The sequence below is a fragment of the Harpegnathos saltator genome, unplaced genomic scaffold (genome assembly GCF_003227715.2).
Source record: "Harpegnathos saltator strain DR-91 unplaced genomic scaffold, Hsal_v8.6 scaffold720, whole genome shotgun sequence".
Lineage (NCBI taxonomy): Eukaryota > Metazoa > Arthropoda > Insecta > Hymenoptera > Formicidae > Harpegnathos > Harpegnathos saltator.
Window position 1 is genome coordinate 7,023 of NW_020230561.1, and position 17,416 is coordinate 24,438.

General features: G+C 32.9%; 3 protein-coding genes across 6 annotated transcripts; 1 reads left to right on the plus strand and 2 right to left on the minus strand.

The window, feature by feature from the left end:
• Positions 1-209: 209 nt before the first annotated feature.
• Positions 210-1,372, minus strand: LOC105180878 (RWD domain-containing protein 1). Its single transcript, XM_011137204.3, has 4 exons — positions 1,183-1,372; positions 746-1,089; positions 497-683; positions 210-403 (listed from the first exon to the last, which is right to left on the minus strand). Exons 1-4 carry the CDS (start codon positions 1,250-1,252, stop codon positions 294-296), a joined length of 711 nt encoding a protein of 236 aa, XP_011135506.1. The 5' UTR covers positions 1,253-1,372; the 3' UTR covers positions 210-293.
• A 4,733-nt stretch (positions 1,373-6,105) lies between these two features.
• Positions 6,106-14,790, minus strand: TAF1B (TATA box-binding protein-associated factor RNA polymerase I subunit B). Its single transcript, XM_025305861.1, has 10 exons — positions 14,704-14,790; positions 14,548-14,638; positions 14,211-14,415; positions 13,438-13,579; positions 13,228-13,364; positions 12,917-13,132; positions 11,926-12,155; positions 11,649-11,838; positions 7,314-7,754; positions 6,106-7,239 (listed from the first exon to the last, which is right to left on the minus strand). Exons 1-10 carry the CDS (start codon positions 14,788-14,790, stop codon positions 6,129-6,131), a joined length of 2,850 nt encoding a protein of 949 aa, XP_025161646.1. The 3' UTR covers positions 6,106-6,128.
• A 965-nt stretch (positions 14,791-15,755) lies between these two features.
• On the plus strand, positions 15,756-17,046 carry LOC112590129 (uncharacterized). 4 transcript variants are annotated; one of them, XM_025305865.1, is made up of 6 exons: positions 15,756-15,842; positions 15,964-16,122; positions 16,197-16,327; positions 16,441-16,565; positions 16,630-16,789; positions 16,890-17,046. In XM_025305865.1, the coding sequence occupies exons 1-4, from the start codon at positions 15,783-15,785 to the stop codon at positions 16,451-16,453; spliced, it is 363 nt and encodes a 120-aa protein (XP_025161650.1). In that variant the 5' UTR covers positions 15,756-15,782; the 3' UTR covers positions 16,454-16,565; positions 16,630-16,789; positions 16,890-17,046. The 4 variants fall into 4 exon arrangements, with proteins under 4 accessions (XP_025161650.1, XP_025161647.1, XP_025161648.1 ...); XM_025305862.1 differs by having other exon boundaries at positions 16,197-16,565; XM_025305863.1 differs by having other exon boundaries at positions 16,197-16,565; positions 16,645-16,789.
• The last annotated feature ends 370 nt before the right edge of the window (positions 17,047-17,416 follow it).

The window sequence follows — 17,416 nt, forward strand, 5'->3', positions numbered from 1 at the left end:
ACGCACACGCGTGTGCACGCATACGTAATTTTTCATTCCTTAAGTATATATTTTCAATTTTTGAATCTAATAATGGGTTAATTGTAAAACTATCATATTTTCTATTTCAATAGTAATTAATTTATCATATAATGTTACTTTTTATACAGATATAATATTTATCTACTTCACAAGAAATGCTCTAGCATAAATATACTCTCAAGTATATGTTACTATATAATAATTTAATAAATTTCCTCATAATATATTGTTTATATATCATTTTGCGTCAACAGTTACTAAATTAAACACATTTAGGCACTATTGTCTGAAATATTTGGATCAAAGTCTAGGTCCTCTTCATCATCTAAATCCAAGTCGTCTAGATTTTGAAACAAACTCTCATCCACTTTCACAACATCACCTATATAATAGAAATCAGATATTAGGGTACTGACATCTTCCAAAATAGGGATCAGGATCCTAATTTACTAAGAGATAAAGTTTCACTAGTTACCATCATCCAAGAACTTAAGATCTGACTGATCCAATGTTTTATCAGTCATAAATAATTCTCTCCCTGTTAATTTTTTCCCTTCACGATCTGCAAGTTCCCTTCGTTTTTTATAACCCATTTCTTCATCAAACTTTTCTTTCCAACTTAGAAAAGTTTCTACGGTTACACGAGTCCCCTCAAATCGTCTCTATAAAAAATAAAATGTTTTAATAATTACTGATGTAAACCTATTTTAGATATCTTACTTACTCTTTCAGCTTCCTCTTCCTCTTTTAATTTTTGTGCTGCAGTCTCTTCTCTTCTTAATTTTATTTTGTCCCATTGTACATTAAGCCATTCTTGTGCTGCACTAACTAATGTAAAGACCATTACCATACCAAGATTTTCGCTCATCTGTTCCGCCAGATGTGCTTTCAATTTCTCATCTTCATCAAAGTTTTCCTGTTCTGTTATTGATACAAGTAATGGTTCATCTGGATACTTTGATGTATATGTAAATTCTAATCGGCAACTAAGTCCATTTTCAGTTTCTGGTTCATATTCTTCCGTTTTAATTGGTATAGCAAATGTATAAAATGGCTCTATTGCTAAAACTGGAAACAGTACATATTTAAAGTACTCACAATAAAGTGAAATTTGTTGAATATTACAGGGTAGGTTATACAGAAATTTTTAATAATACATACTTTCCAATTCACCACAATAAATTGACTCTAAAGCTTCAATTTCATTGTGTTGCTCATCTTTGTAGTCCATGATATAACAGACACAATCTCTATAAACACTACTGACTAAATTTATAATTTTTAACCTTCAAGCAACTATCATATACTATGTTATAAAGCATAGACATAGGAATATAGGGACAGAGCATAAGCCCGTTAAGGCTCGTCTACAATAGCTGTAAGAGTAAAGCTGTAAGGCTGTAACGTAAGCTGTCAGCGAATGAAAATATTTCATTTCGTGTCTTGCAACCTTACAGCCTTATTCTTACAGCTAATGTAGACGAGCCTTAACATAGGCGAGAGGAGTTGTGTTGAAATGCGGGGGGCGGCTGTGCCTAAGTTTCATTGGCTATAATAGTGCGCATATTCAGAGCATGTGATGCAATGACTTGGCTGTCACTGGCAAATAGTAAATGTAATAAAATGATAAGAACTATTTACACTGACAGTATTTTGCAGAGGTTATGCATATGTCTTTTTTTCATAATTTCACTCACACACAACTTTATACACATCTATGTTTGAATCAAATACTTACACACGGCACAACCACCAATTAGATTTAGGCACAGTTTATCTCGTCGCACCGTCCCCAATAGTTATTCCCCCGCAACCCGCAACTCTATGCTCTATCCCTATATTCCTATGTCTATGGTATAAAGATGTCCAATACCATAGACTAGATAGTATAAAGATGTCCAATACCATAGACTTAAGGCCTATCCAGACAAACTTGCATAAGCGCGTAACGCATATGCATAAGGAAATTGACCAATTATGATCCGTGTAGTAAAAAAATATTTTTTGTATTAAACATACGATTAGTCAATTTCCTTATGCATATGCGTTACGCGCTTATGCAAGTTTGTCCGGATAGGCCTTAAGGGCCAAAGCACAGACTTCTGCATAACGCATAATACACAACACATAAGAGAATCAACCAATCAGAGTTCTTCATTTCTGTCCTGAGGAGGGAAATGAAGAAAACTAATTGGTTTATTCTCTTATGTGTTATATATTATGTGTTATGCAAAAGCCTGTGCTCTTGCCCTATGTCTATGGTATATCCACAGACTTCTATATAATACTCTAGACTGTTAACTGCGTCCCTTTAACTGTTGCTAAAAAGTATGTACGACTTGCGCAGAATATGGACTAAGAGATGCGCAGTAAACAGTTTTATATATTTCTGTAGGCGCGCTACCGTTTCGGCATGTTTTTCTGTGAGTATTTATTTACAATTTATATATAAATTTAATAACAAAATTTTATAATTTCACATACCATATATATAATTTTCATGATCACGCATGCACACGAATATTTTATTATACTTACCGTAATTTTACCAATATTATTTTTCGCGATACGTATTTTTTTCTTAATTATAACTGATATTAAAAACTTGTATCACATTCGGGCTTATTGCAATGGCAATTACATATACGTGTGTCATTTCGAAAGGTTAGAATCGCGTCCGTATTTTGCGCATTACTCCGTGCATTACGTGTACGGTCGCGGATATAAAGGTTGTCACTTTTTTTTAATGACTTTCGGGACGCATCCCGACTCGAGAAAAATGAGAGCTGCTGCTCCGCCTGCGGAGCATGCCTGCGCAGTAACTCACAACGAAATGCGAGAAATGAAATATATGTGGTATGACATAAGTATGTCAACAATCATTGCGCTCAATTACCAGAGAGTGGCGTTGGAGCGGCAACCTACACGCCCAGAGCCGTCTATTGAATTGAATTGAATTGCGCTCAGTAGAGAAAACCGTTTGGACTATCAAACGTTAAGAATAGACTACCAAACGCTACCAAACGATCACCAAACGAATGGCAATGGTCAAAATTAAGTTCTCGATGGTCGGGGGGCCAACTTCACACATCTATAATATTCAGTTGATAAACGTTTGAGTTTGTAACAATAACATCGTGTTTATATAACATCGTGTTTATATAACATTTATAATGTACATATAAGCAATTATATAATGTATTATTCGAAAATGTCAAAATTCGAGCCGAAAAAGCATCATTTCCAGGAAGTTCTCATTTTCTGTTTTCATTTGAAGAAAACAGCCGCTGAAGCTCATCAAATGCTCGTAGAAGCTTATGGTGAAAGTGCTCCCACCGATAAATCATGCAGAGAATGGTTTCGACGTTTCAAAAGTGATGATTTCAGTGTCGATGATAAACTTCGTCCAGGTCAGCCGAAGAAGTTCGAGAACGAGGAATTGCACGCGCTAATCGATGAAGATTCGTGTCAATCGCAACATGAACTCGCGCAATGTTGTTGAATGTTGATCGATCAACAATTTCTGTGCGTTTGGTAGCCATGGGAAAGGTTACAAAGAAGGAAGATGGGTGCCATACGAACTGAAAGAAAGAGACATCGTGAGGCGAAAAGCCATGTCTGAAATCTTGCTTGCCAGGCAAAAAAGAAAAGATTTTTTGCATCATATTGTGACTAGAGATAAAAATGGATATATTTCGATAATCCCAAACGAAGGAAATCCATTAGCGACCCAGAAAAACTATTCACATCGATACCAAAGCGGAATATTCACGGCATGAAAGTAATGCTCTGTATATGGTAGGACCAGAAGGGTGTAGTGTATCATGAACTATTAAAATAGAGCCAAACCATCACTGCCGAACTTGACCAACAATAATTGATCCGTTTAAACCACGCATTGAAGAATAAGCGGCTGGAATATGCAAAGAGACACGACAAAGTGATCTTCCAGCACGATAACGCTCAGCCACATGTTGGAAAGATTGTGAAGGCCACCTTGGAAGCACTTGGTTGGAACGTTTTACCTCACCCGCCGTATTCATCAGACATTGCTCCATCAGATTATCACTTGTTCAGATCGATGGTACACGGACTTTCGGACCAGCACTTCAACAATTATGAAGAAATAGAGAAATGGCTCAATGAATAGATCGCTTCGAAGGACGAGTCGTTTTTTTGTCACGGAATGCAACAACTGTCAAACAGATGGGAAACAATAATAGCAAGCGATGGCAAATACTTTGATTAGTGTACTTTTTCATGTTTTTTCATACTAAAGTCTTTTCTTGGAAGAAAAAACGGACCGAATTAATTCACATAATATTACGAATGCAAACATTTAGAAACATGTAGCGGTATTTACACACACTTAAATAAAAATATGTATGTACGAGGTGTGGCTATAAAATAACGAGACTATTGCTGCAAAACATTTTATTTTGAATTTATACATTTTTAGTTATTATCACCTTCAATATACACCCCTCTTCTATCCCTACAACACTCCATGCGAATTTTCCATTGTTCGAAATAGTGCTGGAAGTCTTCTTCTATGAGCTCCTTCATGACACGTGCCGCTTTTTCTTTTACAGCTTCAACGGACTGAAATCTTGTTCCTTTTAATGCAGATTTGACCTTGAGAAACAGATAAAAGTCGCATGGTGCAAGGTCTGGCGAATAAGGCGGATGGTCTAACACTGGGATGTTGTACTTGGCTAGGAATGTCTTGACAGACAATGCAGAATGAGTCGGCGCGGTCTTGATGGAAAACTCATGACTTGTTCTTTATGTAAAATTTGCCTTACGCATTCTTTGTCAATTCCTACAGTTTCAGCAATCGCATGAATAGTTAACCGACGGTCAGATCGAATCAGATTATCGACTTTTTCAATATTTTCATCTGTTTTTGACGTGGAAGGTTTTTGACCCGGACGTGAATCATCTTCAACGTCTTCTCGGCCATCTTGGAAACGCTTAAACCACTCGAAAACTCGCGCACGTGATAAACATTCATTACCATACACTTCTTTTAATAAAAGATAAGTTTCAGTAGCGCTTTTTCCAAGTTTCATGTGAAATTTCACGACGATTCGTTGCTCTATTTTTACACTTATCATTTTTCCGGCAAAACAAAACAACAGCTCTTATACAAACGAAGGCCACGACCAGACTAATTTGTTTACAGACACGGGAGGCGCCACATTCGAACGAGAAGGCTTCATGCTACACAGCTGTCGGTCGTTCGCGTTTGGCGCATGCGTACTTCTTCTGTGGAAGCATCAGTTTCGTTATTTTATAACCACACCTCGTATGTATACACGAGGGCACACGTCGCGCGCTCGCGCCACACACAAGAGTTGTAAATCTTTTTTTTTGTTCACGCAGGGGAAATCCATCATGGATACCCCCGCCCCCTTGGGGAGGGGCAGAGGTTATGTCGGACTCTTACCAACTAAAACCCCTGCGGGATGTCTACCTGTCGGACCGTGAGGAGGGGGAGTTAGGGGAACTGCTTCTGCATTCCCTCTCCAAGAGGTGTAAATCTGACCATGCAACCTCCACGCGGTACACCTTGGGTAATGCTAATGCCGACGGTACTAACTTAAACTTTTAAGTCTTGTAACTCGAAAAATACCTAACGAAAAAAGATTTAATTATAGTGTTTTGGAAAGCCCTCGAGATAAGCTACAAGAATATGTAATAATGAAAAATAGGGGGTTCTATTTAAGAAATTTAAGATGACCTTCCCGTGACCTTAATAATGCTATTCAAGATCATAATAATATTGCCATGTAATGCGCCTTATAAAACCTTACTAACTTTGTATGAAACATTTTTTTCTAAAATGCGTATTTTCCAAGATATTAAGGGATTTCGATACTTTTCGTACACCCTGTATATACATACGGTCAGTAATGTATCAAAATGATGGATTTCATAGAAAATCAATATCCGATATGAATATTAATCAATGTAAATAAGCATTATATTTCCAAGAGATAGCCATTTTATGAAAGAAAGATATATTGATATGTTATATTGATTATATTTATGCAATATAATTATATTTATGCAATATAAAGTTCGATTTTTATTTTTATTTTGTTTTACCATCTTTTCAGAATTCGGTTGAAATACGCCTGGTTGCGATTTTCAAAATTCGTATTTGTATGAACTTCCATTTGTTCAGAAAGGTTTGTGTAATAAGTTTCAATGAGACATACTTCTTCATAAAGATCTTCTGGTGACATTTCGATGACGCTTGCACATTCATTCAATAACCATCGGAAGCTCCTCGGTAACGTTTTCTCGAATAATTCAAAATTTTTTGATTTCACACGACTAAAGTTACAATGATACATCCAATAATCTTTAAAAGGTTTAAACAATCTAAGAGTTTTGTCTGTTTCATTATCTATTGTATAAAAAGATTTATCCATTGCTATTTTAAATGCTTCACTACAATTCTCAGATTGATCATGTTCAACCTCAATCTTCGTATGATCACTAAACATAGATGTGTCACTTGAATTACAAATGTCTGGGATTTCTAGTAGTATATCTTTAACTTCCAAGTTATCTCCTGGAATCGTCTCAGTTTGCTTTACACAATAATTTTCGGTTAAATTTTCAATACTGTGTTTCAAAGGAATATCGTTTTGTTTAACAAATTTGCCGTTCGTATCTCTTAAAAGTTTGCGTTTCCGTTTTTTTCCCAAACATAAATTTTCGGATATAGTTGTTCTTTCTGTATTAGAAAAATTTATATTATACGCCTCACAAAACTTCGATAATGATGATTTTGTTTCTTCGGAAAAAATATTTATACAATCATCTTGAAAATCTTCATTATCATTATCATCTGGAATCGATAATTTACCATCTGAAGAAGTCTCGTTGAATATAAATTCAGTTAAAGTTAATGGAGAAGCTTTCACATTTATATTTGTAGTTCGAGTGTCATTATAATAGTATTTTTTCTTTGCATCTATTTTAAACTGACAAGGTATCTTTCTATGTAAATAGTCGATAAAATCTTCTTTCTGTTCATCTCTAATTTTCTCTTCCATAAAATCATGTACTTCAATATAGTTTTTCAAATCATTTATACTTGTCATTTTCGCTTGTTCATAAAAAGGTACGATCTTTTCGACAAAATGCAAATTTGAATTAATAAAATCTAACTGCATCTGGTATCGTTGAGCCAATTCGTAGATACTAAAATGAGAAAAGAAAAAGAATATATTACATATATGTTACACATCTTATAATTGAAAAACTGCATTACTTACGATTCTGGTTTTGTCATAAATCCAATTTTTGTAAAATAGAAATCGTTTCTAAGTATACTTGGAATGTCATATTGTGGATATTTCAATAATTGTTGAAGATACGAATGATGTGGCCTTAAAGAAGGAGTGAATATGTTTATCTCGTTCAACGATATATCGACATAATTTATGTTAGTGATACATTGTTTCACCGCATGAACAAGTTCACGGGAAATTAAATGTTTATACGTAGTTATTTCAGATTGCTCTCTGTTTGTTTTGGAATGTATCGATTCCAAAAATTTTATATATAAGCTATTAATGACTGATGTATTTAAATCATATTTCAATTTAGTTGGAAAATGCATATTAGCTAAGACAGTTCGTCTACATTCGATATATCTTTGCCATTCTCGAAAATTGAACAGTCTCGTTGTATAAGCATCTTCATCACTTGTTACACTGGAATAAAAAAAAATATTTTATTTTAATCAAGATAAAATGTAACAAAACAAAATAAAACTTGACAATTAATGTATTGTAATGTAAATTATCTATATTTACAAAAGAGAAATCGTAATTGTGTGAAAAATGTTTTCCAATATATATTACCATATTTTCGTTATCTAAAGTTGTACCAAATGTCACACAATTCTATGTAATTACTGTATATAATATATTAGTAGTGATAAAATATATGCTTCATTTACCACATTTCTTAAATACAATACCACTCGCAATATGGTCATATTTAATTAACATATAATCAAAATTTTGCTTCAAAGCTTTCCATGGATTACATTCTTGTTCTATATTATTTGCTATAATTTTTGATAAACCATGTTTCGTAGTGAATTCTATGTCACTTGTCAAGGAATAACTTATATTTCTATTAGCATATGCATTGCAGCCTAACTTAGCCACTTAGGAAGAGCCACTTATATTTTCCATTAATTGTTTGTTTAAAGGAATACTTGGAATTACTTTCACTTTTCAAGCTATTTTCGGGAGTTTTCTCTCATTTCCTCTTATCTTCTCTTTATTGTACCAGCATGCCCGTTGACTATAAATCTAATAATCATGCTTCCCACTTCAGGGTTGTTGATATCTTAACACCTAAGAAATACTTATCATTTGTAAAATTAACTATAATTACAACTATTGTTAAGCGCCTATGATGTCAACGGTCCTGAGGCGAGGAATGCGACTGTCAGATATAAAGTGCAGTAAGGAAAAGGTAAGAGAAAGTAAATGAAGTAAAATTCCCGAAAATCGCTTAAAAAGTGAAAGTAACTCCGAGCGCTAGTTTAAATTACCGCTTCTAATTCCTACAGCAATAGTGTGTGTATTATAAACAATGCAACCAATAGTATTTCTACTATTTATAGATAAAAATTATATTCTTGTTACATACTAAGAATTAATACTTAACTTATATATAGCTTATTATAAAAGTAAAAAAAAACGATTTTGTGACCTCATATTCATGATATATTTTTTAATATTTCCATGTTAATGATATTTTGTGTTCCAAGTGGCATCAGAATTGTTTGATTTAATTGATAAGCCAAATATATCATGAGTACTATCATATTATTTTAAGATAAACAATTCAATCCTGCATATTTTGCTAATTTTGTGACATTTTTCTCAATTACAAAGGAGTTAGAAAAGTTATTCAGAACGTATCTAGCAAGAGATATTTGATGCTCTATATTTGATATCATTTCTATAGAACCACACTCTATCTTGGAGCCATCTATTATAGTATAAAAACCGTACAATTTTTGTTTAAAAAGTTTTTCTTATCTGCAATAATTATCGAGATAGCATAAAGGGGATGAAACTTTGAGGGGTAGTTTCACTTTTAAACTTGAGCTTTTGCCGATAAGAAAAATATGGGTCTCTCATTTTTGGCTACTTTACAAATATTCTAAGTTTCGTCGAAATTGGAGACATACACTTCGTAGATGTTCCTTATCAGTTAGAGTTATTAAGATAAATAGCTAGATAAATAGATAAATAGTTTAATATGGGCTGGGTACAGAAGGCAAGCAGGGATGGAATAATTGATTGTTCGCGCGCACGCCACGTAGGCGCTGATGTTGAGCGCTTGGTGCGATGTACCGATCGATACATGTGATAATATTCATACACATTATTTTTAAAACTTAAAAATTTTAATAATCGCAGGTGTAATAGCAAATATAGTATCATAAATTAGTAGAATATAATATTATAACGTAACGTTTGAGAGTAAAATATTCGATCTTTTATTCTCGCGAGCTTTATTATTTTAATATGCAAGCTTTTTTAACTTCAAAATGAACTATAAAAATATGAACAAGTAGAACGGAGTATTAATTACATCTAGAAAACATAAAATATATTTTTACTTTTAAGTGAATCTACGAATTTATATTTTTCGTAAAGTTGTTTGTCTTGAGATTAACAATTTTTATCATTTATTAGCGCACCTTTGTTCCCGTAAGATTAAAGAATTTTATTTTTTATTTTTTTAATCGCGAGTTATGGATATTTCTTTTTCCTCGTGGCAAGTAAAATTAAAGAGAACAAAAGTTAAAAATGCGACGTTTATTTCCGTCTTATAATATAATTAAGTCGAATGATTTGTAGCCTGTCATAATTTTCCAATCGGTCTCGTTCGCGTATCTCACAAATCGGTTTCGCTCACTTGTCTTTAAGATACAAAGCTTTGCTAATACAAAAAGTGATTTTTAAATGCAAATTAACAGATGATGAATGTATGTGAACTTTCCAAATAGAAATTATCTCGTGTTTGTCGCGAATGGAAAAGCGCGTGTCACTCATAGCTTACGCAAGTACAACTCCAGCCGAAATACAAATTCTATATTAAGCTTGCAATAAACGACAATTACATCATCAAAATAGGATCAATATTATAGCTTATTGCCGTTTTCCGTTATAAAACTTAGCAGAATACAATAATAAAATACATTTTTATATTTTTTCCTGATATCTTTTCATTATGTTAAATCAAAAGTCTTTTAATGAATATTTAAATATCTTATTAAAAATAAGAATTGTATATTTCATTGAAAATATATTGACTCTGTTCATAATATTGATATGAGTACTTTTAAAATTTATGAACATATTTAAACATATTTTTTTCCATATCGACATCTCTCTCTATTGTAAATTTTATCAACAGCTTGTTAATAAAAATATACAGATATACATGTACACAGATATACATGTTTCATAATATACAGGGTGTCCGGTAATTAGCTGCCAATCTGAAGTATGAAGGGAGATTAAGCTGAAAAGAAAACTAAGGTATTTTGCAAGAATCGCAATAATTATCGAGTTGTTAATGAATAGTTGTTAATAGAAATCGGAGGAGTGGGAACGCGCCGACATAGATAATTGAAGAAGCGTTGCAGCCGCTCGGGTCATAGTGCGGCCCAGTCGACCTAGCCACTATTGGCAGCGTGCGGCGAGACGTAGGTGCGGCGACATAAAATACGAATAGTGGCACATTGTTCTTCCCCTCGCCGCACAGCGGCAACAATTAGGCCCAGTTCCACAACTTGCTTTAAACTCCTTTAAACTCGTTTAAACTGGGCCTTACTGGATCAACTAGACCGTGCTGTGGCCCGAGTGACTGCAACGCTTCTCCAATCATCTATGTCGGTGTGCTTCTATTCTTCAGATATCTGTCATTAATAACTCGATAATTATTGCGATTCTTGCAAAATTGTATTTTACTTTTCTTTTCAGCTTAACCCAATCTACCTTCCATTTCGGGTTAGCAGCTAATTACCGGATACACTGTATATCATTTTTCTCGCAATACTAAAAAACTTCTTTGTTAAGTTCAATGTATTACCTGACCTTGGCAACGCCACCCAAGGTCAAGCGGATATTACCGTTGAATGCGTCTTTTTAAACCTTATAACTTTTGTCTAAAATGTTTTTTTCTAAAATTCATTTTTTAAGAGATATTTGAGTGTTACCAGACTTTTGCCATACCCTGTATGTAACTATAATGCCTATTTATATTAAATCTCTATAAAGCAGTAAAGATATTTCTTCACTCAAGTATTTTGTTCATTATCAAACATTTTTCTAAGTTTAATATATTCTAATATAAAAATAAATTAATATATATATAAATTACAATAAAAATTTATAAAAAAAGAAGAGAGAGAGAGACAAGGAAGATAGGAAAAGAGGAACAAGAAAAAAAAGAAATGAGCGAGCGAGAGAAAAAGAGAAATACATTTTTTAAATTAACCCTACATTTTTAACAATTAGAAAACAATTTGTATAAAGATATATGCCTATTAATTATTATGTAAAAATACATACCTATTAACTTTGTCAGCAAAATTACTAATTTCATATTCTGTAATGCCATCCATAGCAAATAAAATTTTCATTACTATGATAATAAAAGCCATAGCACGACCTTCATAATTGGGAATGCAAGACTTTTTGTCAAAGTTCATCTTTGGACGAGATAAAGCCACTAATCTTTCTCCATATAACAATATGCCTTCTGTAAACAATATTATATTTTTATTTTCTCTTATGCATGCCAATTTTGACACATGAAAAATTAACTGTTAAAGTGATATATTTATACTTGGCAATTCTAATTCAATACAATATCGACTGATAAGCGATAAGAAATTTGGGCATATTATTTTTGTGACTCCAAGAAATGTTGCCATATTTCCTATTATTCTTCTCATGCCCTTATGCGTGACATCCATAACTCGTGATAAAAAATTCAGATCATTTCTTGTCAAAGTTACTTCAGGAGGTATCAAGTGATCTAATTTATAATAAGATAAATGTCCTTCTCTTCCATATCTGAAAACGAAAAAAACATATGCATGTATGTATGCGTGTATACATGTATGTATGTATGTATATATATATATATATATGTATGTATATATGTATGTGTGTATGTATGTGTATGTGTCTATATGTTAATTATCAGATATTCAACATTTGTATTTGCATATATACATAAATGTAGGAAGTCTGAAAATTAACGATATAACTCATTTGTAAGCATCAACTGGAATAGAAAATTGTTATGTATTATTTTGCAAAGTTTGTTGTACTTATTAAGGAATTAATTAAAAAATATTAGCAAATAAGTTTACAGATTGCGGTAAAATAAGCTTTATAAGCACTATCTAACATTAAGATATTTTGAATCCGTTATTAATTCGAAACATCGCATACTGTTGTTAAAAAATCGAGAGACTCAAGACATCTTTTCAGTTTGTCTTATAGACCAATTTCGTTGCATACTAATTCAATAATCTTTTTTTAATCAGTTATTGTGGTTGTTTACACAATAATATAAGAATTTTTTGTTTTATTTAATGAGTTTTATATGCAAACATATATATTTATAACATATATATATATTTTGTCAGATATTCTCTATATGTACGACATAGTAAACATATTATAAAATTACTTAAAGAACAATTTTTCAACATATAAGACATAGATTTTATACCTGAAGAATATTAATAAGTATGTTATTTTTACAACAGTACTCTTCAAATTATCTAATGAAAAATGTCCGAGAAAACAAATTACTTATAAATTACCTTAGCATATCGCCTAATTGCATAGCATTATTGTGGATTCTTAAAGCCAAATATAAGATTGCCCATAATTTCATAGGTGTAATTAACTCTGGCCCCATTTTATACTTATTAGTTATATAACCTTTTTTATATTTATTGCGTTTATTTCGTGGTGCTTTTTTCATCATGCCTTTTATTTTTCTTGTTTCCTCTTTAGCAGAAAAATTAAAATATATCCTGTGAAACAAATATTAAACTAGTACTTATATATTATATATTACATCAATATATTTTACTGATTTTATATATATATATATATTTATGTTTTATACGTTTTATAGTCTTCCGAAAGTTGTTCTATACTAGAATGCATACTGTATCCGCTTTGATTAAATCCACTAAGCGCATCTCCTTCTGAACTTGCTTGTGACTGTATAAACCTATCATAGTCAGTAGTGATCATAAGTTTCTACAAATAATAGATATTACATTTGATTAATTCAGAAATTTTTGCAAATATATATTTAAACTATAAATCATACTTTATTCCTATTTAATTTTCTTAAAGTACTTTCTTGATTTTGATAAGTAGAAGCTCTAGAACTTGCTATACTATTATCAGTTTCCTTTCGTTTTCTGGTTTTATTCTGTGAGAAAATTTTACCATATATAATTTCAGCATCTCTGTAAAAATATATTGCATAATCAACTACTATTCTGTATTAATAACTATTGTAAATACAAATGCAATATATATAACAAATTGGAATATATTGAAATAAATATGAATATGAAATATAAATATGAAATAATAATACAATGAAAATTAAACTTATTTTATGGTTCTTGGATGTATGCTATAGCCATATTGTAATAGTAACATTAGAAGTGAAAAATAGCATTCTAGAAATTCTTGTATATCATTTCTAAATAAAAAAATATATGAAAGAATAATTCAAATCACTAGAACATATTCATAAAATATTCTAAACACTATGTTTCTTCTTCGATAAACAATCAACCATAAAACGACTGTAATATAAAATCTAGTCATGCACATGCATAATCATTCCATATGACTAATTTCATCTTATAGACTTTTTATGATTGTTTATTGATTTCCAACAGAGAAGTATAGTACTCAAAACATTTTACAAGTATGCTTTGAAATATTCTTTTTCATGAATCTTTTTATTTAGTGATGATATACAAAAATTTTAAATGTTTTTTTATTTCTGATATCATCAGAGTTCTACAGCAAAGAACCAAGAGCCTTAAGTACATATAGTTTTTAAAGAATATAAGCAATAAAAACCTTTTTTTATATCTTCTAGCTAATTTTGGTATAAGCTTTTTTTTTGTTGATGTAAATGCTACTTCAAGTTTTCCAAGATACCTGGCCCATAATTGTAATACTGTTATTTTTATATCTGCTGGTGCACCAAGTTCAATAAGTTCATTTGTTAAACCAATCAAAACAAAATTGTAAAGTTCCCATGATGTCCATCCAAATTCTTTATCTGCATATAAATAGATATTAAACTTATATATTATCAATAACACAAATAATAGAAGTATGTTAGATTTCTTTTGGGTATTAGATATTACTTTCTATAAGTTACACCTTTACTTTCAAAAAAGGAAAACCAGACCTGTTTTACTATCCTTCATGCGACGAATTCTCGTTTTCCGCAACTTTGTAGTATCATCCATGTGTACTTCTAATATTTCTTCTCTGATATCCTAAGTAAATTTCATGTTACAACACATGTTACCTCCATAGAACGTAAACTTTTTATAAAGCTTACCTCGTTTTGTGTTTGACATGTAACGCAGAAAAAATAACCGCATTCTTTATAGAAATTAACACAACCACAGATTTTACACTTCTCCATTTAACTTTCTTGAAAATATTTAAAAACGGCCGTACCAATTTACATCAACGCACCTTCTTTTGGTTTAACGACTTCGGGTCTGTTTTCCAACTAAACTACTACTGCACTAAAGCTAAGACTCCATGCATGCGGTGAGCTCCGGCAAATGCTGCGGTGACCAATCAGGAGGGAGGCGCAAGTCCGGTTGCGGCAAGCTCCGGCATGCGTCTGTCTCCTGATTGGTCACCGCAGCCGTTTGCCGGAGCTCACCGCATGCATGGAGTCTTAGCTTAAAACTGCACTGATCCACTGGTTCAGAACTAGAGTCTGTTCTTTTTAGCTGCACTGCTGAACTGGATCTGGGGGTCGATTGTGGCCGTGTTCCAAAGTTCACTGCTAATATTGAAAATATATAGTTTGTGTCACGCAAACTATAACTTTTCAGCATTAGCAGTGAATTTTGGAACACGGCTTAAAGCTAAGATTCCATGCATGCGGTGAGCTCCGGTAAACGGCCGCGGTGACCAATCAGGAACCAAACGCATGCCGGAGCTTGCCGCAACCGGACCTGCGCCTGACTCCTGATTGATCACCGCAGTCGTTTGCCGGAGCTCAATACATGCATGGAATCTTAACTTTAGGAGGAATAGACTATAGTACGTTAGTAAGACAGAGAACGAGACTCCACTTGGTCATGGTCTTTGTCTTACATGTTGATTCAGAACGTATAAACATAGTACTCCTTCCAGTTTGTTCTATAATTTATTGCCTTCCATTATAGGTCTGAATTGGCCGCGTTCCGTTTCACGCATTATGCGCGCATTTTCTACAGTACGGTCGCGAGCATAAAGGTTTGTGACCGCTTTTTGCAACTTTCGGAATGCATCCCGACTCGAGAAGAATGAGAGTCACTGCTCCGCCTGTGGAGCACGCCTGCGCAGTGACTCACGACGAGAGGCGAGAAATGAAATATACGCGGTGGGACATATTATAATAATACAGACTCAGATGAAATGAATACTCCAGTATTAAATGGAAATGAGGGAACACAGAACAGACAAGAATCATCCGATGTAAGTCTTATATTCCAAAGGACATCCGAAAAAGGTAAAATACGAACTTAATTAAGAGAATTAAGCTGTATTACGATAGTTACGATTCTGTTATACATTTATATATAATTTATTGTTCCAGCAACAGCCACCTTCTATAGCAGAAGCAATGGTATTAGATACAGAAGCAGCTGTTATAGCGAACTTTGAATTTTTGGGACATACAGACGTGGACATGGAAGAGGAAAGAGATGGAGACGATGAAATTTATGATGCAAATACAGATACCAAACCAAATAAAGTAACGCTCACTATCATCTTGTGTTTTAATGATATTGTTCACGCTATTTGTTAGCATAATTTCTTATTTTTCAGGCATCTATCTCCCTTCTAGCGGAAGATGTTGATACAGATGCAGAGGCAGAAGTATTAAATGAATTAAATCTCACAGAAATTGAAGAATCGCCACCTGGTTCTATTCATCTGGAAATGAATTCTTCAGAGGGGTTAATAAATCCCTTTTTATTCGTATACTTTAAGATAAAATATAAACCTATCACAATAATAGATATTTTGTAATATTGTCACATATAATCACATAATCTAATGATGCCTGTAGGTTTATTATATAGACGATTACAACAAGATCCAAGACACCCAAATAATAAAGAAGGCAGTGACTCCACGCTGGAATTCGGAGAATTACAATTATGTGTTAACAATGATGCAGAAATATCATACGATGTAAGTTCCAAGAATTTTCCCCTGTATTTTAGTCGAATCGTTTTTTCAACTATGTAAGTTACAGTTTGAATGAATACAGTTTGATCTCTTCGAACGTTTCGATAATCTCTGCGAGCATCACGGATGTGAGAAGATATCTACATTGGGCGACTGCTACTTTTGCGTAAACGGATGTCCCGAGCCGAGATACGATCACACAAAGTGCTGCATAGAAATGAATCTAGGTGAGTGGAATAAAAAAATTACATCGTAAAAATAATAAAAAATAATAAACGATATTTCTGCATCATTGTTAACACATAATTGTAATTCTCCGAATTCCAGCGTGGAGTCACCGCCTTCTTTATTATTTGGGCGTCTTGGATCTTGTTGTAATCGCCTATGTAATAAACCTACAGGCATCATTAGATTATGTGATTATATGTGACAATATTACAAAATATCTATTATTGTGATAGGTTTATATTTTATCTTAAAGTATACGAATAAAAAGGGATTTACTAACCCCTCTGAAGAATTCATTTCTAGATGAATAGAACCAGGTGGCGATTCTTCAATTTCTGTGAGATTTAATTCATTTAATACTTCTGCCTCTGCATCTGTATCAACATCTTCCACTAGAAGGGAGATAGATGCCTGAAAAATAAGAAATTATGCTAACAAATAGCGTGAACAATATCATTAAAATGCAAGATGATAGTGAGCGTTACTTTATTTGGTTTGGTATCTGTATTTGCATCATAAATTTCATCGTCTCCATCTCCTTCTTCCATGTCCACGTCTGTATGTCCCAAAAATTCAAAGTTCGCTATAACAGTTGCTTCTGTATCTAATATCATTGCTTCTGCTAT